This window comes from Corvus moneduloides, chromosome 13 (genome assembly GCF_009650955.1).
Source record: "Corvus moneduloides isolate bCorMon1 chromosome 13, bCorMon1.pri, whole genome shotgun sequence".
Classification (NCBI taxonomy): domain Eukaryota; kingdom Metazoa; phylum Chordata; class Aves; order Passeriformes; family Corvidae; genus Corvus; species Corvus moneduloides.
In genome coordinates this window covers 5391354-5414995 of record NC_045488.1, presented here as the reverse complement: position 1 = coordinate 5414995, position 23642 = coordinate 5391354, and the positions used below count along the sequence as shown (strand labels likewise).

General features: G+C 53.0%; 2 protein-coding genes across 3 annotated transcripts in view; one reads left to right on the top strand and one right to left on the bottom strand.

Moving 5' to 3' along the window:
- ACAN (aggrecan) overlaps positions 1-14211 on the top strand; it is a 46865-nt gene extending 32654 nt beyond the window's left edge. Inside the window, exons 13-18 of one of the 2 annotated variants that reach the window (XM_032122603.1) lie at positions 8007-8120; positions 10543-10701; positions 11051-11133; positions 11470-11614; positions 12172-12354; positions 13792-14211. In XM_032122603.1, the coding sequence (XP_031978494.1) occupies positions 8007-8120; positions 10543-10701; positions 11051-11133; positions 11470-11614; positions 12172-12354; positions 13792-13880 (773 nt within the window). In that variant the 3' untranslated portion in view covers positions 13881-14211. The remainder of the gene's footprint in view (positions 1-8006; positions 8121-10542; positions 10702-11050; positions 11134-11469; positions 11615-12171; positions 12355-13791) is intronic. The other variant, XM_032122602.1, reaches the window with a different exon arrangement.
- An 888-nt stretch (positions 14212-15099) lies between these two features.
- Positions 15100-23589, bottom strand: HAPLN3 (hyaluronan and proteoglycan link protein 3). Its single transcript, XM_032122607.1, has 5 exons — positions 19952-23589; positions 18220-18379; positions 17615-17986; positions 16205-16507; positions 15100-16024 (listed from the first exon to the last, which is right to left on the bottom strand). The coding sequence occupies exons 2-5, from the start codon at positions 18344-18346 to the stop codon at positions 15750-15752; spliced, it is 1077 nt and encodes a 358-aa protein (XP_031978498.1). The 5' UTR covers positions 18347-18379; positions 19952-23589; the 3' UTR covers positions 15100-15749.
- Between the last annotated feature and the right edge of the window lie 53 nt (positions 23590-23642).

Here is a 23642-nt window from a genome sequence, read left to right as displayed (position 1 = left end):
AGCACTAACACAGAAGCAGACTTGAGCAGAACCTTGTTCTGATGGAAACCCATAAACATGGGGTTTTCCACAGGTCATGATCATAGAATCATAGAATTGTTTAAGTTGAAAAAGACCTTTGTGATCATCGAGTCCAACCATTAACCCAGCACTGCCAAGTCCACCACTAACCCATGTCCCTCAGTGCCACCTCTACATGTCTTTTAAATCCCTCCAGGGATGGTGGCTCAACCTTTTCCCTGGGCAGCCTGTTCCAGTGTTCCACAGAATGGCTCCCCCTGCCAGAGATTCCAACCCTGCATGCAGCTGAGAAGTTGGAAAAGATGGGCTGCAAGTCTCAGTCCTGTTCTGTTTCTCTTTCCATCGTGGTCTGTCTTGCTGCCTATAGCCCCAAGTATTGCTCAGCATGTGGCCACCCTTTGGTCTGTGTCTTACCCTGCTCTCTGCAGCTAGAGTGGGATAAACATGTGAGATACTGCTCAGAGCATCATTAGCTTTTGTCAGCCCTGTTGATAAATGCCCTTCTCTCCACCCTGCCTTTTTAGTGTTTTAGTGCTCTGTCTTTGGTTGGGCCCCTTGTTGCCAAGTACAAACAGACACAATAGTTAAGCCTGATTAACCATTTATGGTGAAAACACTCTCCTGGCATTCTGACGAGCATTCCCTGAGCAGAGTTCACATGCTGTGAAAGCATTAGTGCACTGCAGCGAGAAGAAAAACAAAATGCAAGACATTGTGCCTCTTGGCCAAGGGAGGTGCCCAGTCCTGGTAACACAGGATGTCTTGCAGCATCCCTGGACACAGCTTGGTTTCCCTTTGCTGCCATCAGGAGCTGGCACCTGGGGACAAGCCTCGTTTGAGAGCCATCAATGCTTGTGCTGTTGTGTGAGCATCCTGCATGTGCTCATTTCTCAAAGGGCCACATGTTCACGTAGGGCCACATGTTGCTTAAGTATGGTACAAAATGTATGTGGCAAGAGATTGGCACAGCTCCTTCCAGCAAAAGTGTCATCAATTCCACCCCTTCCCACATTACCTCCTAAACTGCTTCTTTTGGGTCAATTTACGCCGTTCAGTGTAGCTAGCTCTGGACTCAGGGTCGGTAAGTGCAGGGCTTTGTGAAGCTCAGCCCGGTTTCTAATGTTATTTCCATCCCCAAAGCGTTTCCAATGAGTCACTGCATTTCCCTCTTCATCACTTCTCTCCCTCTGAGAGCACAGGTAATCACAAACCTTTGTTCAGCCCCATCACAGCACATCTGCGCTCCCCTCTGTCTGGGCTGAGCAGCTGCCCCGAGGATGCTGCAGGAGTGGGTGGGGACAAGTCAGCAGGGTGATTCCCACAGCACTGTTCAGCCTGGCACAGCATCCAGGGCTTAGCAGGGTGGTGCAGGAGTTATGGACCCAAAAACCCTTCTTGCAAAAGTAGGCTCTGCTTTTGGGCCGTGCCCACTGCCACGTCCAAGCCCAAAGACAAAAATAAGCCAGCAAAGGCAGCACTGAGGGGGAGGAAGGAAGCCAGTAAGGATCAGTAAAAATAAAAAAAAAAAAAGTTTTTTTAAATACTGGCCTCAAAAAATTGTTTTATTCCACTGCTTTTTCTTTTTAAAAATTAACCACAAGGCGATTGCCAGATTCCTCAGACCATTTGTTAGCCAACATTTTTGTGAAGTATTTTGAAAGAAAACCATGTGTTCAGCAGCTCATGTGTGAAGAATCTTGAAAAATATTCTGAAATTGGAATATATGTATTTGCAAGTCACAGACAGGAAAATGAAGCAGCTGGGGTTTCTTAGCAGATGACAAGAGGTAAGCAACAACTGCATGAAGTTTAATCGTACACTTCATAAATTAGAAATGGGCTTGAGTACACGTGTACAGCTGGCACTCCCACCAGAGAAAATATTCTAGGGTAAAACTTCTCTTTTTATTGGTAAACTTTACTACAATGTCCCTAAAGGGTTAAATGCAGTCCAGGTCAGGGTATGAAGGAAGCTCATACAGGTGGCAAAAAAGTGTATTGACCATGAACTCAGAACCCCTCTGCAACAAGGCAAACCTCTTCTAGAGAATTACAGCAAAAAGATGACAAAAGAAGAAAAAAAAAAAAAAAAAAAAGAAGCAGAAAAAGAATCCTGGGCTTCCTTTTTTGGGTTGTTACTTTTTACAGAGCCCTGGGGATTCTGAACATGGAAAGTCTACAAGGAAGAACCCAAAATGCCGTTTCCCATGTTGTGGCTGCCTTTTCACTTGAAGCTTCCCAGTCTTGAAACTTAGCTCTTGCAAAAAAAAAAAAAAATCAGTTCTTGCAAAAAAAAATCAGTTCTTATATCCATGCCTTGTGCTGTGCTCAGGGCTTGTAGGATGCAACGGGTGCCCATGAAGTGCAATGGATTTTGACTGGCATTAAAGCACGGGTGAAGCTGGTTCAGCTTTGCAGGAGCTCAGGGTGAGGAACAGGAAGGAATGTGGCTTTTGCCCTCTGGGCCTGTCGTTGGAGGGTTCCAGTTAGATCCAGCAGTCTGCTTAATGGGATGATTCAAGAAGAATGATATTATTCTGCTCTGTAGCCTAAAAGTATCTCTAAAAGCCAGAGCCAGAAGACTGAAGATTAACACTTGCAGTGCCAGTATGTTTTAGTATTTACCCAAATTGAAGGCTATGCGTGTACATGTCTTCAGTCAGCATTTGATTCCTTCATGAGGACAGGGACCCCACAGGCTGAAAGAATTGTCCATAGGCTTGGCTTCCTCTCCCAGGGTTTTGCCAACTCAGTGTGTCTTTTTGCTTCTGGTAGCATTTGAAGATAAATAATTATTAGCTGAAAGAACATGCTGGCACTTCAGTGAAAGGCTGCGGTTTGGAGCACTCTGGCCAGTCAGTGACGTAAAAACTTCGCTCCAGTTGTGGGGGAAAAGAGAAATGTGCTGAAATGGCATCTATTTATGTTAAGTTTTGCTTGTCTCTGGTGAACAAGTCCATGAAGTCTGTTGCCTACAGCCCCACACAGCAGAAGGTTAGAATACAAATGAGGAAAGGTTTTAATGGACTTTCCTTATACTTCACCACATGGAAGTAGGAGGCACTGAGTTTTGTTAGTCCAGAGAAAATCATCCAGAAAAAAAAGTCAAGAAAATATTCACCTGATTCAGAATGCTTCACCCAATGTGGAACACAAATTATGCTCTCAAGAAGGAGATGGAGGTACCAGTCCTGGCTGAGAGGCACAGACCCCTTTGTGGCTGAGCAGATGCTTGGATGTCTCCTGGACACACTGTCTGCTTTGCACCAGAAGTTAATTTGTTTAAAAAAACCTTCATCTGCAGAGGTAACCTACAGTCTTGGACTAGTGTTATTTACACATCCATTTACTTTTGCATATAATATTTAGGAGACAGAGATATCCAAGTTTCCTGAGCTCTTTTTCCATAAGAGCATTGGACAAGTTGAAGGTTCCAGCAGATCAACAGGTCCTCCTGGAAACTCGATGATATTTAGTAGAATAGAGATTTTAAAACTGCAGCAACTCCTGCCCCTTCTGCTGCATGGAGACTTCGGTTCAATTATTGTAGTTAATTATTTTAATGACTTAATTGCTCATTGTAAGTCAGCAACTGGCTATGTGATGTTCAATACTAGCATTTAACTTAAAATGTGAGAGAACTGGTTTCTCCAACTCCTCCTATTCTTTTCTCCTAGGAGTCACCCTACAATTGCACCAATGTTTTTCTTTGATGTTTGAGCTATCAGATCAGTAGTTCAAACTTCCCAGCAGACTCTGAAAAGCAAATTTAATTTGTACCTGGATTACTTTTTTTCCCAATCTCTAGGAGATAATTATCTAGTTCGTCTCTGATTCCCTGTTTGGATAATCGCACTTACAAAGAGGCCTATGAAGAAAGGGTGAGGGGCACAACAGGCACTCTTGGGCACCCTGAAAATGCCTTGCCCTTCTCTCTGACCTTTTTTTCTGCTCTGTGGAACAAAAACAGGAGGGTATAGAAATATTGTAGGGTGTGTTACTAAACCTGTTACTCACAGCTTCAGGAAAACTATAGTTTGTTCAGGGTTTGGGTGATAGCATCCTCTCTGCCCACCAGCTGCTTCTCCTTAGTAGATGTTTTAAACACAAAGCTGACCTTGTTTAATGCTCATCTTCCATACAGGCAGCCATGGAGAGAAATGCACAGACTGCACTGTTTTAGGAAATGGTAGTATTGTTTCTGGTATTGTTGTCTCAGCTTGAGATGAAGAATTTTAAAAGCATTTCCTTCTCACCACTGACACTGCATGTTCACTTGTACATGCCATTTCCCAACTAAGCAAAACCAGGGCCAATCTATTTTTCTTTCATTTCTGCCAGGTTTCTCTTCCCAATTTCCATGATCCAGTGCAACAAATTTTTTTCCAAAGGCACTGGGAGAACTATAGAATCATAAAATGGTTAGGTTGGAAAGGACCTTAAAGATGATCTAGCTCAGACCTCCCCCCCACCATGGGCAGAGTGGACAAGAATATTTCTCTTGTTTTCAGTTGCACCAAAAGAAAATTTTTCTGACTAAATATAGTGTATATCTGGCAGTGGAGAAGAAATCTTAGGAAGAAAATGGTGAAATTCAAACTTTGCATTGCAGCTGTGTAACTCCCTTTTTTTCTCCAGCCAACAGTTTACATTTTCCAGATGCAATACCTGGTTTACATTGGCCATTTTGTTTTAATTGATTTATTTAAAAAAAAAAATATCTAAAAGTTAGACCTTGGGTCCTGTTAGTAGCAAAAAATAGAAACTGCTGTGACAGTAGAATTGAGGAATTTTTGCAACTTCTGGGCAATAGTAAGTGCAGTACGAACCCTCTTTAGAAGAGCTGCTAATTCTGCATTATCCTCAAGGAGTGAGTTAATAACATGTTCTAACAGGGTTTCCTATTCTTGGCGTTTTCTCCCCGTCTTTGTTTTACAGCTCCCGCTCTTGAAAGCGAGGGCTGCCTCCCTCCTGCATTCCTCGACTGTCGCTGTCCTTTGTTAGCGCAGGGTAATAATAGAAGTGGTCTTGTCTCCTTGTCAGTTGATAAGCACTCGAGCTGCACCGCAAAGCAGAGCTGGCTGCTTGGATGGCTGCTCACCCAAGCAAATAAATAGCTCGTGTCTAAGATCCTTGAGTGTCAAGGTACCTGGCAGCCAGTGCTGCGGGAGTGGGGCTCGCTCCGTGCTGAGCAGAGCGGGCACACCTTGTGTGCTGCAGGCTTTGCAGCCGGCTGAAGAGGTGTGCAGTGATTTGCTGACCTCATCTAGCTCTCAACAATGTGGAAGTGGACACACTTATAGTATATAAAAGGCTATGAAGAAAATCGCTAAGTGTTTTCTGATAGATGCAAAAAAAATTTTTTAATGGAGTTCTCACCTCCTGTACATCACTTTTGTGGCTTAGACGCAGTATCCTAGAGACATCCACAAACCAATTTGCCAGGATTTCCAGAGGCAACATCACTGCCAATTTTACCATTTAGACCTTTCTTAAATACCTCTGAGATCCAGATTTTCTGGGAGGACCAGAATCAGCAACACTTTCTCCAACCTGACAGGTATATTTGAGTTTTCTGATATCAGCTTGGTGAGGTGATTCTACATCCAGGTGGAGAGAGGGTCACTGCCTCAACAGCCCGACAGGCAGAAGGGGAGTTTGGTGTTTACGATCATCACGTGTTTAAAACATCTTCTCTCCAGCCATTTGAAGCACAATTTTGGGAAAAAAACCTGTCTGTGTCTCACTTGTATTTGCTGTTTGTTTCTCCAGCATTACCTACAAGTACACACCCTTTCTCTATGTGTCATAGATAAAAATACATATGTGTATGTATGGAGAGATATGTAACATATATATTATAATCAGAGATTTGTTTTTACTGCATATATAATATATGCAACCATATTATATGTGATATCTGTAAAAGGAAACTGTTCCAATCTTATTTCCCAGCTGGAAATGTGTGGCAATGACTTTGCACATGTGTCCCTGCTCCCCCCTCCTCCAAGACTAGGGATGGCAGCACACAGCAGGTCTCCTTCATCTCAGAAGAGATCTTGGACACGCCAAGTTTTATTCCACATGGCTGAAGACAGCTGAAGGCTCATTATCCCCCACTAAACATTCAGCTTTAGCTCTTGTGTGTGCTTCCCTCCCACCTCTGCAGTGTTCTTTCCACTTCATGGAGCCTGACGAATGAAGGAAAGCCTTTCCTTACGTGTTCAGCTGGAGCCCACTGGAATCAACATGAACTTCTGCTGCCACTGCTGTCGGGAAGCCCAAAGGGCCTCTTGAGTTGCAATCACCCCTCAGGATTCCTCGTTTTTCTTTATGCTCTCTATCTTCTAGGAACTCCAAGTGTGACTAATAAGCAATACTCAGCCAAGTTCAGCTCCTCTATTCTTCCTCTAGGCTTGTGACTCCCATTTTGTTCTGGAAAGTCTCAAAGTATTTACTAGTATCATGGAAACAGGAATTCTCTTCATGTTGCAGTGAACAAAGAAATCCAGAAAGCTCTTGTGACATTTAGAAGAGCAATCCAGAGTGAAAAATTCCTTCTCTCAGAGAAGAACTGCAAAACTGGAGTAAGAGGCTCATCAGCCATCTGAGGAATGATTTCACTGCTCACAGTGATACAGCCTAGAATAAAGATGACAATCTCCTTGCTCCAAAGCACGCACAGATTTACCATCCAAGGTCAGAAAGGATTTTTCCATCACTTAGGCACGTTACAGAACATGTCAGCTCTTAGAGGACATATCAGACCTTGGCCACTGAGTCGCTAGACAGCCACAGGGGGTATAACACCCATCTGCTCTCTTGTGCCTGGGGACACTGAGCAGCTGGGCCTCAGCTCCAAGAAAACAATCTCCAACCAAATACAGCCCAGTCAGAAGATGAACACAGATCTTGGGGAGTCGCCGGTCTGCTCTGCTCTGCTATTTCCACAGCCAGCATGTTTATCATCTTTGAAGGTTTCCTCACTAACCCTGTCATCCACAAGAAAAGCATGGAGAGTTAGTCATCACTTTTAAAGCCTTACATTTCTCCTGAGTGTGAAAGAAATGCTGTCTTGCCTGAGGATCTAACCAGGCATCATTTAATCCAACCAGAGTGGATGTGTTCCCATTTTCTTCCTTAGTCTTCCTCCTTGTTTCTGAGCTGAATGTATCTGAAATCTTTCCATTCTGAATGACCCTTCTTCTGATTCCAAAGCTCTCTCCACCAAGATGGAGCCTGCAGCTGGAAAAGATGTACCAGCTTCTTCCATCCCCATCACAAGGAAAAGAGCACGTAGTGGGGACAGGTCTGGAGAAAATGGCACTGCACTCCAGTATCCCTCACCAAGGAAGAAGTGCCCATAGCCAGGCCTAAGATCCTCAAAGAGAAAAAGTTGAGGGTCTCCGAACCACCTTTGAACCCACTTTTTTCCTTCTCTTCACTTTCTTCATGTTCACTGACAAGAGATTTCTTGACGCGGACCTTCATCCAAATTATGGTTAGGAAGAAACTATTAGTGAGGATGGACAACCAGGAACACTGTCTGGTTAGGAGACAGAGATCTGTTTGAGGATGTTTCCATCACTTATGAGAATTCCACATTCTTCCTCATAGACCTTTACCTGGTGGAGACGTGGACACAAGTTTGCATGTTTGATGCATCAGGCAGAGACAGCAGACAAGGAAGAGTTCCCACAGCAAGTGCTGTGTGTTGGATACACCTTGCTGAGCTTGTTCTGATATCTTCAGAGTGGTGTTCAACCATCACAAATCCAATATCTTCCTTTCAGGGTGGGTTGGGTCTCTTGCCTTCATTCTTCCAGCAGCAGCAGCAGCAGCAGCAGCAGTATGTTATAAAATACAACCCTCCCAAGTCTCCCCAAAGCAGCTGATATTCCCTCCTAAACAAGCAAGGAAACAAGTTCTCCTGTTGGTGGAGTTGCCTGCCCAGAGCCCTAATGGAAGCCCTTGATTTCTTGCAGACACCGATGTGTGCCACTCAAGCCCCTGTCTGAACGGAGCCACCTGCGCTGATGGCATCGACTCTTTCAAATGCTTTTGCCTTCCCAGCTACGGAGGGGACCTGTGTGAGATCGGTACGGCCTCCCTGGCTTCAGCTAATCCTACTAACTGCTGCACCACCTTGTTCCCATGCTACCCCCCAAAAAAAGCTGATCCCCAGTGCTCCCATCAGTGCTGCCCTCATCTCAGTAAGCTAACTTCTAACAGCAGCTTAAAACACGCGAGGGAAAAGCTTTGAGGCTTTTGCACATCTGTTTTGATAAGTTTGTTCCTCACAGCACCATGTCCTCTAAGATTCCTAAGCAGGAGCTTCTGGTGTCTTCTCCAGCTTTCTCTTTTTTAAGTTTCTCTGGTGAATCTCCACATAGATCATTGATCACAGAAGTTGGTATCTCTTTGGGTCGAGGGTCTTTCTGTTCATCTGTAACAGTAGGGAACCTTCTGAGTACGTCTTCACCTCAGGCAAACTTTCTCTGCTAGACTGGAATTTCATGGAAGGATGCTTTGACTGAGCCATGAAAAATGCTTGTGTTCCTCTTGGGGAAGATGCAGCTGAGAGAAGCCTCACTCACTCCAGGAATCTCCACCAATTTGACACAGCATGACATTTTTGTCATCTCCACAACATGGCTTCCTGTGGAAAAATCAGCAGGGAATATATCTTTGAGAAAACGGGAAGCAACCTGTATTTCCATCAAAATTAGGCATTCTGACCTGCACTAATACTTCTTTTTATTTCTACAAGGAAAGAAAAGAGTTGTGTTTTTTTCTTAAAGCTGATGAAAGTCCAAACTTCTATCAGCTTAGCTGAGGGGAAGCTCTCCTTCCTTGCTCAAACAAAAGAGAAATAAGGTTGCAGTATCTTCTTCACCTTGGCATGAGTAACAATAATATATGTTGGATTTTCTCCTTCCTCTCTTCACATCTCTTTCTGCTTCAAACATGAACATGTGGAGCAGACCATAAGGAGAAGGCTCATGATCATTGGACCTTCTGGGCAGGAATTGTGCTGTCTTAACATCACTTTTTTAATGCAACCTCATCAGTTCTCAATTTACCCATCCATGATGCCTGTTGTTGAAGATCCTTGTAATCCACCCAGAGACTTTCCACCCTGTGACTGCTTATGATCTTGGGTGGTCCAAGCCAGATTTAATTTTCTCTTTTCTCTGAATTATGAGCTCTGATGCCTGGGAGATGCAAGAGGAAGCCATTGCCCCAAAATTTGTGGGGAATGTAAATCTTCATCTTCCCATGAGACAGACCATCCTTGCCCCAAGGATGCTCTGCTAACTTTGAGCAGGAGATCTGCCTGCAAAACCTGAGAATCCTTAGAGCTTCACCTACTTCCAGATAACCCATTTAATCTATTGAAGAAGGCAGGAAATGCTTTTAATGTCTCAGATAACTACCAACCACTCCAACATCTATGATGGGCCTGCAATCTCCAGCTGGAAGAACACCAAAAAGGTGGATTGGGAGGAATTCGTGTGATTGAAGGTGGCTAGTGCTTTGACCTACCAAGTTTAACAAAGAAGAAAGAAACTGAGTAGAGAAAACCTTACTGAAAAGAGAGACAGGCATGAGGACTCATGGAAGCCCACCACTTTCAGAGCAGCAAAGGCCTGAGAAAGGATGGTAGGTCAGGCATCTGAAGGGCTGAGATTAAACACATTTCATTTTCTGTTTCCCTCGGTCACATTTAGCAGACAGATGTGTGGTGTTGCATTGCATGGGAACTGCTGAAGGTCTTTTCTGGTGGTTTCTCCATTTATCTCCACTTTCCCCCATCTGTGGTTTTATTTTTCTTAGTAAGTGTGTTCAGTTCCTCAACATTACTCAGATGGTAAAAGATCTTCTGAAAAGTTGAGGAATGTTCGCACTTCTTTAGCATCTTCCAAGCTTTTTCATTGAGATTTCATTCTCTCTCTCCACTATGGTAAGTTTCTATCTCCATCTCTTTTCACCCATCTTGGTCGGTTTGCTTCTCCTCCAGAGCTCCAGAATCACACCAAGTGATGGACCCACCCGCACCTGGTGGTCCCCTCTTTCATTTTCAACACCTATGTGTTGATTCTGGACATCTGGGTATGGGGTTTGGAGGGGGTTTTTTCCAAAGCAAGAAAACTTCAGGCCAGCACAAGTGGGAAGAGAGGTGTTCTCGCTTAGTCAGTTCCTCAGAAGCAGATTTCAGGAACATTACACAGGGATTGAATTTCCCAGGAATAACTCTGTATCATTCAAGCTTTCCCGTAGCACTGGTTGTGTCACTGCAGGCACAGGGTCTTCCACACAGGCTGCCCTCTCTGCGTGTCTTGGATGCCTTCTGAAAGTTTCCCCAGGGAATTCCTACAGGCAACAGTGTCAGGGTTTGCTTTTTAGTGAAAGTGACGGTGCGTTGTCCCATGCAATGGGAGCATGAGCTGCTAAGAGGTGAGTTGAAAGCTTTCAGACACATGCACCAACTCCTTTTCGGCCCTCCTCTGTGTGTTTCAGACTTGGCAAACTGCGAGGAAGGCTGGACCAAGTTCCAGGGCCACTGCTACCGGCACTTTGAAGAGAGGGAGACTTGGATGGATGCAGAGACCAGATGCCGACAACATCAAGCTCACCTGAGCAGTATCATCACCCCAGAGGAACAAGAATTTGTGAACAGTGAGTGCTGAGGGCAGCCTGGGACTGGGCATGGGTCCAACCACTGGACTTTGACTCTACAGGCAGATTTACCCAAAGTGGTGTAAAACCCACCATTTGCCCCACTGGAGCTCATATGTATCCTAACACAGCCTCATCCTTGTATGGGTGCATCCATGCTCATGGCAGGTTGAGTGAGGAGGGAGCTGGACAAACATGATGTAAGGAAAAGGGTGTCAGGGAATAGTGACTGGGAGGCAGCTGAATGACCCAGAGGCTCCAGGGCCAGGGACAGCTGAGATGGCAAAGAAATGCTTCCAGCACAGTGTAGGACAACCATGACTCTTTTCTCCCCCTCCTGCTCTTCCAGGTCACGCACAGGACTACCAGTGGATCGGTCTGAGTGACAGAGCTGTGGAGAACGACTTCCGCTGGTCCGATGGGCACTCCCTGGTGAGCCCGCAGCCCACAGCACAAGCAGGCGCCAGGTTTTGGTGGGGGGAGGAGGTTCCCCTTGGGTGAGAAGGGCCCCACAGGTTACAGGTTGAGTGCTTGGGTTGGGCATTGAGTAGAGGCAACCCTAAACTCTGTAGGGCTCGTGGTTTTTCCAAGACTCTAGAAAAGCTGGTCGGGTCCCGGGCACCAACACAACAGAATTAACCAGTGTAGGGGCAGTGCTGGCAACCCACAGGCTGGAGAGAGGTGTGGGAGAGGTGGCAGTGAGAAGGAAGGAGGGAGTAAGAGAGACCAGGGCCCAACCTTAGATGAAGGACTGTCCTCTCTCGGCAGCAATATGAGAACTGGCGGCCCAACCAACCCGATAACTTCTTTTCGGCGGGCGAGGACTGCGTTGTGATGATCTGGCACGAGAAAGGCGAATGGAACGACGTTCCCTGCAACTATCACCTCCCTTTCACCTGCAAGAAAGGAACAGGTCAGCACCCTGTGCCATACTGGCAAGGACTGGGGGCTCAGGAGGTAGCTGTGGGTCTGGAGCAGAGTCCCCAGTGCACATGAACATGGGTTTTGTCACTGCAAAGGGTGGTCAAAGAAATGGAAGGAATTAGAAACAGAAGTTGGCCAAGGATCTAGGAGAAAATTTCACAAGGACTTGAAAATAAATAGGACAAGCCATTAAGATTCAACATCCCCAGGCAGAGTCATACCCTGGCTGCAGCATCGCTCCCACACACCAGCTCTGTGCCCTCACACAGACACAGGCAGCTGTTGTGATGCTCAGCTCTCACAGCCTCTCCAGGAGGCAGGAATGGAGCACTGAGGCAGACCCCTGCTTAATTTCAAATCACAGAATTTCCGTATCCCCCTGCCCCTAAGCTTTGTAGACAGAGGCAATCTCAAAGGCAGTTAAGGTTTTATGCACGGAGGAGTGACGAGGCTGTGCGTGCCCAGCCTGCCCTGGGTGTGAGCTGCCTGCTCAGCCAGCCAGGTGTTCTCTCACTCACCCTCCACGTCTCTGCCCATCTCCTGCAGTGGCCTGCGGGAACCCCCCTGCGGTGGAGAATGCCAGGACCTTCGGTCGGAAGAAGGAGCGCTACGAAATAAACTCCCTGGTGCGGTACCAGTGTGACCAAGGCTACATCCAACGCCACGTGCCCACGATCCGGTGCCAGCCCAATGGGCAGTGGGAGGAGCCGCGGATATCCTGCCTAAACCGTATGTCTTGGTCCCTTTACCTTTGGGTTAGGCCTGATGCCTCCCTGCAGCTGGGAGAAGGAGCTGGGAATGCAGGGCATCATCTCAGGGTGTAGGATAGCTCTGAGCCAGGCAGAAGGGGGCATCATGGCTCCCTTGACTTCTTGGAAGTTTCCCCCATGACGGGGCCGTGGGAGTTGACATCTTCTGGGCAGTTGTGGACCACAGAGCCTGGCTTGCAGGACTGCCTTGGAGAGCCAGCAAGGCAGAGTACAGGCAGCTCCAGAGACAGGAAAGGGCAACGAGGAGCTTACCAATGGCCCAGGCTATGCAGGGAAAGAAAAACAAATGGTTTCTGAAAGGGTGAGTTCTGGCACCACCTGCATCAACAGAGAGAATAGGAGGGGAGAGTTATGGTCCCCCTAGCCCTTCTCCAGTGTCCCCCTGCGCTGGGAGCAGACAGGAGTCCTACAGCAGATACAAGCTGAGGGACAGGGCTGGGCTCCTGACTCTCCTCCTGTCAGGCCTCCAGCTGATGGCAGCCAGCCTTCTTCACTGGTGTCCCAGCCCACTCCCAGGCCTGCTTACACCCCTGTCCCATCCCTGATTGCCTGCAGCTTCCCAAGAATTTCGTTGGCCTCAGACAAATCACATCTGTACAGTGGCCTCCTTGCCAGGTTCTGGTCCAGCTGGGCAATTCCAGATACGGCAGATTAAGCAATGGTCCCACAGCCAGGGAAAGCCGATATGGGCTTAAGGGACAAGCCTCTGCCCCAGGGAGGAGATGAAAGCAGGAGGGATGGAGGAGGTGTCCAAGGGCGGCTGCCTGGTGCCGACCAAGATGCTGATTCCTTTGGCTCTGCTGTGGATCTGGAGAGCTGCAGGCTGTTCCCGACATGGACCGCCAGCGATCAAGAGACCTGGTCTGCTCCCAACCAGCTTTTGCTGCTTCCACCCAAGCCCTCCTGCAATTATCACACCAGAGCATGCCAGCTTCCAGGGAAACTGGCAGCAAAGATCAGGCAGAAACCTTGTTCCTGCCAGCCAGACGGGGCTGTTTCCTCTCCTATGCCCTGAGCACATCCCACTACTAATGGATATTGGGGTAGGGGATTAAGGGATAGCGCAGCGGGTGAGGTGGGGAAGAGCTGCCCTCCTGGCTGGGCGCAGTGAAGGGCTGGGACAAGCAGCCGTGGAGATGATGCTCCTGCCCAGGCTCTGGCCAAGCCCCGGGCACCTTGTCCCCTGGGTGAAGCAGAGGCCGGCAGGGCGAGAGAAGGGCCGATTGTGCGTGTGCGGGCGGGCTGGCGCCGGGGCACACACAGCCGCCCCCGGGCAGCGCTGCCTGCGGCTGCCCGTGTTTTTCCAGGCAGCCAGCGGCCGGGCCGGCCAGCGTGGGACAAGTAGCTTCTCTGTTCCGGCTCCTGCCGACAAGGTGCCTTTTCTTCTCTTCCACAGCCTCCAGCTACCAGAGCAGGCTATACAAGAGGAGCCCCAGGAGCCGGTCGAAACCCAGCGGCAGCGCCGTGCGCAGACCCACCCATTAGAGCGGGGCGAGAGACCGAGGGGGAGCGCGAGAAAGAGAGATTTTTAACGGAACACTTATATTAACAGAGTCGATTTCTTCTTCTTCTTGTTGCTTTTTTGTCATATAAGGAAAAAAAAAATTATATTAAAGACAAACCCACTTTTGTGTATATATATATAAAAAAAAAATTGTTTTTCCAAGCACCAAAGCAAAACGAATTAGATCTCAGCATTTTTACTAACCGTCCGGTTCCAATTATCTTCGTGCCTTCGGGGACAGGGAGGGGGGTGGGTTTGCAAGGGCAGGGGGTTAAGTTAAATAATAAAGATGATTATTTTTTCCTGATTTTATCCACGAACAATGTAATTATTTCTGTTATTTAATCTCCAGGGTGAACAGCACCTTTTGGGGTTTTATTTTTTTTTTTTTCCAGAATCCTTCTACTGCTGCAGCACGTCAGGATGGGTGGGGAGGGCCGGGGGGCTGTGGTGGAAGAAGCTGTGGGAGGAGGGAGGCGAGAGGATGCTGAGACCCGGGATCCGGGTGCTGGGGGCTGTGGCCCCTCTCTGCTTCCCCACCGCCCCCTCTGCAGCGCAGCGCCCATCCCGGGACAACGTGCTCTTTCCAGGGGACCGTGCGGGGCACCAGCGTTCCCTGCACCTATTTATATTTTTGAACATATCCTATTTTGAAAGAATGATAAATAATAAAGAGAGCGAAATCGGAATGGGCACTTTGTCAGTGTTGGTTCTTCTAGGGAAGAGGGGTGTCTGGTGGGCTGGGAGGAGAGGGGTCTCCCATGGCAAGGCAGCAAGGAAGGAAGGGGGACCCAAAGAGGGTGCTCCAAGCTACACAGGAATGGCTCAGCCCCAGCCAGCACCTAAGGGACCACGGAGGTGGGAGGGGTGTCCCAAGCCCCAGCTGAAGAAGGACCCTGGAGTAGGACACTGCCCTCCCTGTTCAGCTTTCACCTTGGGAGGGGGTTAATCCACATGCCTAAAAACCCATCTAAAACCCGTGGCCAGCAGGAACTGCTTCACCTTCCAGCTTTCAGTCCTGACACCCAGGGGGTTAATTAGCACTCACTAATGAGGGAACACAAGGCCCTTGCAGGAGCTGAGCTGAGCTAGCACTGATGAGTTGATGTTCAGCCAAGTATAAGACAGCCAGGGATCCCCAAGTCCTTTCTCCAGAGCAGAACTTTCTCTTGTGTTGGGACAGGGATGAGGACACAGCCATGTCACTCCAGGGCTTTCTCCACCGTTTTATTAGAAGATGTCCAGAAAAACACATCTTTTTGCAGCCAATGCTCAAAGAAGAAGGCACCAGAGTTCAAATGGAGTCCACACAAGGGGCACATGGAGATAAGGCACTTGTGCTCCTGCAGGGACAGGCACAATGGCATCCTTCAGCAGGACATGGATGGGGCTGGAAGAGGGGCCAGGATGCAACGGAGATACCCGCTCTCTGCTCTGGCCAAATCCAGCCTTGCCTCACTCCCTCATGGCCTTGCCTCATGAACTCGGAGGCAGGACCAGCCTGGAAGGGCAGGTGGCTGTCAGTGACAACCTGCCACCGCAGGAAGGGGCCACCACCCATGGGGTGGCACAGCCAAGTGGGGTGGCAGCAGTAGCCCAGGGGAATCGTCCTTGCACACATCCCACAACAGGGACTGTCCCACACTGCCCAGCTGGCAGCCACCCCAAGCAGCTGCATGTGCCAGCTGCTGAGCGAGACGTGGAAAATATAAAGGAAGGAAACAAAACAAAACAAAAAGAAACCTCCCACCTCCCCCCAGTCACCCCCAAAACAGCCCTTGGAAATGCCCAACACTGGGCACTGGCAGGCTGGAAACATCCTTCGTCCAAGAAGGATCCCTCCCGGCTCCTTATCTCTCCTTGTAGCAGAAGACCCCGAACCTGCCCTTGCTGGGGAAGCCGAAGCTGCGGACGCCGGGCTCCGCGGGGCCACAGTTGGCCCGGGGCGTGACGATGGGGTAGCGGACACTGCCATCTGCCAGCCAGCCGGCACTGCAGCGGTCCAGCCCCAGGAACTTCCAGGCGGAGTAGAGCTGCCCCACCCGGGCAATCTCGGCCCCTGCATCCTGGCAGCTCTGCTTGGCCTCCTCCATCCCAGCCAGGCGGTCCAGGTAGAAAACCTCTCCTAGGAGGGAGAGTGGAGAGTGAGAGGGGAGCATCAGTGCTGAGCATCATCCCGAGCATCCCCACCTGGGGCATCGCTGCCTGGAACCACCCCATCCAGGCCAAGTCCTGTGCCCTAAGAGGGAGGGATGCACTGCACCTTCCCCAGGATCCCAGCCCCCATCCCTGGCCCAGAACTCACCTTTGAGGGCGGAGGAGAAGCAGAAGGCATCAAAGCGGTGCAGGTGCCGGTGGCGCGGGCCGTAGCTGCGGATGCCCGGGGCGAGGTGCACACCCCCGCAGGGCTTGCGGGGCAGGCGGATGGGGTACTGCACCGTGCCATCGGCCAGCCAGCCCGCGTTGCACCAGTCCAGCCCCTCGCTCCACGCCTGGAAGAGCTGGTTAAAATTGGCGAGGATGGCACCCTGGTCCCGGCACACTTGCTCGGCTTCGTGGAAGTTGAGCCTGTACTGCCCACGGGGAGGCTGGTAGGGGAACACGATGCCTGGAGGCAGATGGGACACTCAGCTGGCTCCGTGGGCAACCCACCCAACCCGAGTCCAGCCCCAGCAGAAGCCACAGGGGTCCCTGACCCATGTCAAATTCAGGCTCTGGGACAGGCACCACCTCAATGTGGCAGAGACAACGCTCAGGCACGCAGGGAGGGGGCTGCTCCGGACATGCAGGCGCCAGCAGCGAGTTGCCAGCGACATCTGGTGGCACAGGGACACACGGGCTCGGTCCTGGGGACAAGGACCCCCTCATGGGGACAGCACCTGCATGTACAGGGATGCACAGACTATCATGGGGATGCAGGGACCACCACCACGGGGCTGTACAGACCACGGGCCTGGGAACACACAGACAGTGGTCAGGGGGGCATGGACCACCCCTGCAGGGATGGAGAGATCATTGTCTCTGGCATGCACAGGCTTCAGGAACAGGGAGACAAGGACCAGCATTGTGGGGACATACGGGCCATGATCCCAGGGGACACATGGACCACCAACATGGGGATGATGCCGCGGGGATGGATGGACCACAGAACCATGGGCATCACCACCATGGACACAGCCACAAGGACCGGTGGGGATGAGTCACTGTGGGAGGCAGGGTCCAGGGATCAAGGGGGTGGGGCAGGGACAAGCAATGGGGACATTTCCACAGCTCTGAGCTCAAAAGCAATGTCAGGGCTGAGTCAGGTCCCTCATGACAAGTGAGCAAGAGAGGCTGGACCAGTCACCAAGGTTCATCACAAGATGCATTGGGATATCCAGAGCTGGGAGGGGAGGGGACGCCTGTACATAATGCAGCACAGTGGGAAGATGGGTGGGTAAAGGCAGGAAATGCTGCAGCCATGGGGTCACTCCCAACTCTGACTCCAAAAGCACCCTTGGTGTCCCAGCTGGGGAGACAGCTCTGGGCTCACTCACTCCTGAGACCCCAGAGCCAGACAGCCTAAGCCACTGCCCCATCACACCAAGCATCCCAGCCCCTTTCTACCCATGATCAAGCTCCCCAAGCCCCCTGCCTTGCTATGTCCTCAAAGGAGAAGGTGCCACAGGAAGGCCAGGCTCACTGGCTTAGAGCCATGGTCCCCAGCATGCCCCACCTTGCAGCCGGAGGTCCACGACATCGCTCTCATCCTCCAGCCCGTCGATGACCTCACAGCGGTATTTGCCGTCGTCCTTCAAGCGCACATCGCTGATGACCAGCGAGGCCTCGTGCCGGCTGGCCTGACGGATGTGAGCACGGCCCTTGAAGTCCCCGAAGGCCACGTAGGTCTTGCCTATGGCCACCATCACATCCTGCTCTTTGGTGTAGTCGTCCCGCAGCTTGGACCACTTGATGCGGATTTTGCGCTTAGGTCCCATGTCAGGCTCATAGCGATAGTGGCAGGGCAGGGTGACATTGGCACCATTGTAGCTGTAGACAGGGTCTTTGGAGGTTTCCACCACCAGTTTGGCTCCATTGAAGTAATCCACTGGGGGCAAGAAAGAACGTATGATGGGCAGGTCAGGATCCAGGGCTGGGCAGCATCCCCAAACCTTCCCTCCAGTCACCACCTCTTCTACCATGACCATCCCCCAAGCATCTCTGGAGCATTCCCGCCTGCTCCTCTGGGCCCCACATCCCACCAAGTGATGAGTCTCCAACCCACCCAGAGGCAGGGGGGTACTTCAGCCTCCTGCAACAACCTGCCTGTCCCCGATATACCTTTGTCCTGCCCGTTGTCATTGTCATTCATGATGTGGTTGTAGTAGAAGCCGTTGTAGAAGGGGCGGTAGGAGCCACTGGCCAGGCGCAGCAGGGTGGCCTTCAGGAGGAGTGGGAGCAGCAGCATGGCTGGGAAGCAAGGCTGAACCCTGAGCCTGGGCTGCAGAGGGGGAAAGGGCTGCTGGAACACCCCCAAATAGCCCGGAGCAAGCCAGCACTGCCTGGCAGTGGTGCCAAGCAAGGAGAGGGGTGGGAAGAGCCGGCAGAGCAGCTCGCCTGCCCGCAGGGGAGAGTGCAGGCAACCTGAGCCGTGCCCCCAGACCCGCCCCCCAGCCGGTATTCCCAGACCCCTCCATCCTCATCCTCCCGCCTGGCTCACACCACACACCCCCACATTCACCGCTGCTGCCCATTGAGGGGGTGGCCCATTGGGGGGGTGCCCATTGCAGGGAGCGCCTGGCCCACAGGGGAGTGCTGAGACCAAGTCAGGGACGGGGCAGCTGGAGAAACGGGATCCCAGCGTGTCCTTTGAACAGGGAGCACTGGGAAAACATCACGTAAGGGTGCAGAGGGAGAGAAGTGGCTGAGCTCCACTGTAAAGCAGCAAGCTCGGTTTACAGAGGCAGCCGAGCGTGCAACCCGACCAAGGAGGGAGGGAGAGAGCTCCGGCTGCCTCTGATGTCCCGGCTCCGGACAAAGCACGGCAGCACTCGCCGTCCTGGCCAAGGAACCTTTAGTCCTACCCAGGGCTGCCGCTCTGTGTCACAGACATGGCTGGCACCGACCCCGTGCAACACATTTGGCTCCCAAAGAATGTCCCAGGGGAGGGGGGCAGCCTGGCTGCCCCACAGCACCAGAAACGTGCACCGTCCCCAGCTCTGGGGGCCAGGACACCCAAGGGTTCCCCGCACGGGGGTCACCCAGGGTGCTACCAGCAGAATTGGCTACTTGTGAGCATTCCCGGAGCCGGCAGAGGGGGCCCGGCACCCGGCAAGCCTCTGGCAGACCCCTTCCAGCACCGCGGGGTGGGGGGGGGGTCTGACATCTGTGCCCTGCTTAGACAAGGCTTACGAGTGCCTGCAAACACACCCCGGGCCAGGGGGCTGTGGGAGAGCAGATGCTCAACCCCGGAAGGGTCCAGTACAGGGTACGGTGCTGCTCTCTGGGCTCCGGGGCGTGAAACCGGCTGCTCTCACTACAGGTTGCTCAATCCCGGACTCTCCTCTGCAGTCAGTGCCACTGCCCACCGTGGGGTGCAGCCACATTTGCCACCCACTGGGGCCAGCAGAGCCGGTGTCCGAGGACGCAGGGAGCACCCGCTGGAGCGGCAGCAGAGCCCCGGGAGCCGGCGCTGCTGGCACCGGAGCCGCGGGGACACCGCCACGTGCTGCCCACGCGCCGCAGGGTGGGCTCGACGCACGGCAGCTCCACAGCTCGGGCTGCAGGGCACCAGCCCTGGTGCCCCTGTACCCCAATGCCTGCTGACCCCACCCCCCACCCCCCCAGAACCCAGCGTTGCAGGGACGTGCAGCGGACCCAGCGCTCTCGACTGCAGTGCCGCGAGCATCGTGCTGCAGCACCCAGCGCAGCGATGCCTGGCACCTTCCACAGTGATGCCCGGCTCCCTCCGTGGCAATGCCATCCCCCCCTGCCCTTCGCGGCAAGCAGGGTGCCCACCGCCCCGGGGTGCCAGTCCTCCCCAGTCCCGGCACTGGGGCCAAGCCCTACTCACGCTGGTTGCGGGCAGGCTGCAGGCAGGCGTGCAGGCAGGCTGCAGGCAGATGCACTGTGTTTAGGGCTCTTGCAGGGCTGAGAGGAAGCAGCTCCAGGGCCTGCCTCTTAAAGGGAAACACACGCCTTTCCCAACCCCCTGCTCGCAGCCCCGGAGCTGGGGTGGGTGCCCCGGCCCCCCGCCTGCCCACCATGGCTGGGTGATGGCCTCGCCGTGTGTCCACACACTGCCCACATGTTGCCCACACACTCTTCACACACCTTATCTGCGGTGTGCCAGCTGCCCGCACTGCCCCCGACTTGGGAGGGAGAGCAGTGGGGAGAAATGTGCCCTGTTGGGGCTGGTGGGATCCTGTGATGTTCCATGCAAAGCCCTGGTGAAGCCACAGTGCAGGGAAAAAGAGACATCCCTTGTCCCACATCCCACTGGAGGGGACTGGCCACAGACCCCAGACAAAGGTGGTATCCAACACATGTGTGCCAGGAGCACCACAGGCACAAGCAGCTGAGGACAGTTGGGCTGTGGCACGGAGTGATCTGTGCCCAGGATGTGCAGGCAGTGCCTGCCTGCTCTGGAATTCAGGAGAGACAGCTGCGCTGTGAGGTTCAGCCTCTTCAGGTTCTGCCTGGGGCTGTGGGGACAAAGCAGAGGCACAGAAACCAGGGCAAAAACTCTGGGGTGCCCAGTTGCACCCATCTGAGGGGGCATCATCCCTAAACTTGGGCGATGCCCTCCATGCCAGCTCCCACTGGTACACAGACATGCAGACCCAGGTCCAAGAGCCCCAGGTCGAGTCCTCAGGAAGGGCAGCACGGCGGTGACACCGCCAGGGGATGCCGGTCAGGGGATAGACAGAGAGGCCAAACAGAGGAACCACGATGCGGCGTGTGCCCTGACCCATCGACCCTCTGTCCCAGTCCAGAGCGCTGCTTCACCCCCCACTTTGTTGTTTTATGGCAAGGAAATGAGGCGCGGGGGCCCCGGTCCAGCTCTTGCCGCCGTGCAGGATGGCTTCAAGCCGGAAAGAAAACAACTCGTGTAAAAATAAACGGCCCGAGGCTGGCTGCGGGGTGAAGGGGGCCAGGACCCCTTCCCGACAGCGCCCAGCACGGAGCGCTCGGGATGCGATCCTGTCTGCCCGTCGCCGCCACGCTGATAGGGAGCAGCCAGCAAGGAAACGGCGTTATCTGCGCCCAGCGCCGGCACGACAGCCCGTGCTCGCCGTGGGAAGCCCCGACCAGGGATGGCTGTGGGAATCGGGGTCTGGAGGCACCGCTCTTCCTTGTTCTCTTTTTCCCTGGACATCCACCAGCCCCGCCAGCGCTGCCCGAGGAGGACGCGGCGGAGCCGGGCTGCCCAGGGACACGGGAGTGTGACGGCCGGGCACGCCGCCTGCTCGCCTGCCCGGAGCAGCCTGTCCCGCAGGCCACAATGCAGGGACAATTACATCTTCCGGCATGGGGCCACTGCACTGCCCGCATCCTGGCCGACGGTCCCTGCCCTCCCCAGCCGGAGAAGGTAGTGGGATGGTGTCCCAGCTGCGCCCTGGCCATCTGTGCCCAGCTGCAGCTGCTTGCCCAAGTTGTTCTAGTGACCCAGCAATTGGGATGGTTCCCTCCACCCCCGGGCTGTGCAGAAAACAGGCAGCCCTGTCGGGGCACGCTGCTCGCTGGCATGGCTATCCCATTGTTCCAGAACGGAGGAACAAGCCCCACAGTATCCTGTGCTGCCCGCACTGCCTGCACCGCGGCGCCTGCCAGCAGCCATCCTCTGCCCGGCCTGAGGAGGGGGGTGGCAGCAGGGAAGGGGACAGGGATGCTGTCAGGCACCTCTTTTCAGCAACAGCTCCTGGCTCACCTTAGGGCACAACTCTTGTCAGGATGTGGCCAGTGATTTCTCCATCTCCTCCTAGGGAGGAGGGGGCATGGGGAAGGATCTGGCCACCACCAGTCCCTGATTAAGAAGGAATCTCCTTCATTCCTTCCCACCTCTCACTCTCTTTTCGTCTTCTATTCCCTGAGGGGTACCCTGGGTGTGACCACAGGTTTCAGGTTGAGCAAAGCTGTGCAGGGTCAGGGTAGCTCTGACCTGGGAGCACATGTTTAGGGCACGTGTCTAGCGCTGGCTGAGTATTTGGCTGAACGGGAGCCATAAAAGTGTCATCCCTGTCTTCCCCGCCTCAAAGCCAGCGCCTGACAGCTCTGCTGTGGCCTCACCAGAGATTTGTCCATGAAATGCTGCTTGCACAGGATGATTCCAGCAGGAACACTCACATTCCTGGTGGGATGGAGGAGGTTGTGATCTGTGCTGGGCTTTCCGGGTGGCGGCGAGAGGATGCTCTCCCCGACGGCTGCTTCCTGAGGAACCAGCTCACAGCAGCTGGCAGCGCCGGCAGCCGAGTCAGCAGGCAGCAGGGTGCCACAGCATGCTGGCCATCCTGGCCTTCCTGCTGTCCCAGCAACCCAGCCGCGTCCGGGAAGAGAATCCGAGGGACCAGGACAAGCCGTGAGGGGCTGTGCATGGCAGGGAGGGCACCCTGGCTCTCCCAGTCCCCCCGTCCTGGGGCTCTGGGGAATGAAGAAAATACCACAAGGCTGGGAAGGGGCTCAGCATCCATCAGAGGAGCTTGGGGGGTAGCAACGGGCAGGGGGAAGCAGCAGCCAGGGGCTGAGGATGCATCCCCTGCTCTGATGTGCAGCATCTGCTCCCATCACCCTCCTCATGGAGCCTCTGCCCTATCCCTGGCTCACGGCTGTCTTGGCTGGACTCGAAGCGAACTGCTCTTATCTCTGCCTCAGCCTCCCGATGATAAGGGCGGCATGTCTGGAGGTGAGCCGGGCAGACTGTCCCCCCCGTCCCTGGCTCTAGCTGTGGCTGCTATTTGTCACCAAGCAGCTGCAGTCACAGTGAACTCAGCCCGGCCTCCGCAAGCAGACCCCCAGCTCCTCTGGTGCCCAGGGCTAGGCATGAGCCCACCTCCCATAGGCAAGGCCCAAGGAGAAGATGCCTGGCTGAGCAGGGCACTGCTGGCAGCAGGGAGGTGCAGGAAGATTGTCCAGAGCTGCAGGGACAGAGAACTGTGTGGGACACAGGTGACTCTTGGCCACTCATGCCAGCCTCAGGGGTCCCTGCCCAGTGCGGCAGATTCTGGAGATGAGCAAAGCTCGTCTGTCCTGCTCACCACGGTGCTCCTTCCCTACATGGGATCACCTCCTCAATGCAGGGAGATCTGCTCCAGCAGCATCCATGCCCCAGCCCTCCCCAAGAGGGCTCAGCTGGGAACATCCCCACAGGCATCCCTCACAAAATTCACAGCTCCCTCCAGCCCTGGGAGTGAGCTTGGGTGTAAGAGCTGATCTAGCTCCAAGCTGGGGGATTTGCTCCAGGATCAAAGCCAAAGGAGGAGACACAGGGTGTGGGGTGCTGATAGAGGCTTCCCCTCCCCAAGTCCCATCCTGCCGCGCCTGGCCAGCTGTGAGCACAGCCTCCAGCAGCTGCGACAGGGTGGAGGCAGTGGGAAAGATGCACACAAAGCCCTGAGATACCCTGTTTTTCAGACAGGGAAGGAAGCTAAGAGGCTCTGTGAAGGCAGGAGAGGGGTGGGCTCAGCACAGCAGCTGGCAATCCCCCGGAATGGAGGAGTCGAGGGGCTCGGAGGGAATCCTGGAGGATCACCAGACCAGCTGGGCTT

What these genes read in the sequence shown, in the direction of transcription:
- HAPLN3 (XM_032122607.1), bottom strand. Translation starts at nt 18,346, where the DNA reads ATGCTGCTGCTCCCACTCCTCCTGAAGGCCACCCTGCTGCGCCTGGCC. An exon ending in TGACAACGGGCAGGACAAAG is followed by an intron (nt 17,987 to 18,219) that starts GTATATCGGGGA and finishes TCTTGCCCCCAG; the next exon opens with TGGATTACTTCAATGGAGCC. An exon ending in CGTGGACCTCCGGCTGCAAG is followed by an intron (nt 16,508 to 17,614) that starts GTGGGGCATGCT and finishes ATCTGCCTCCAG; the next exon opens with GCATCGTGTTCCCCTACCAG.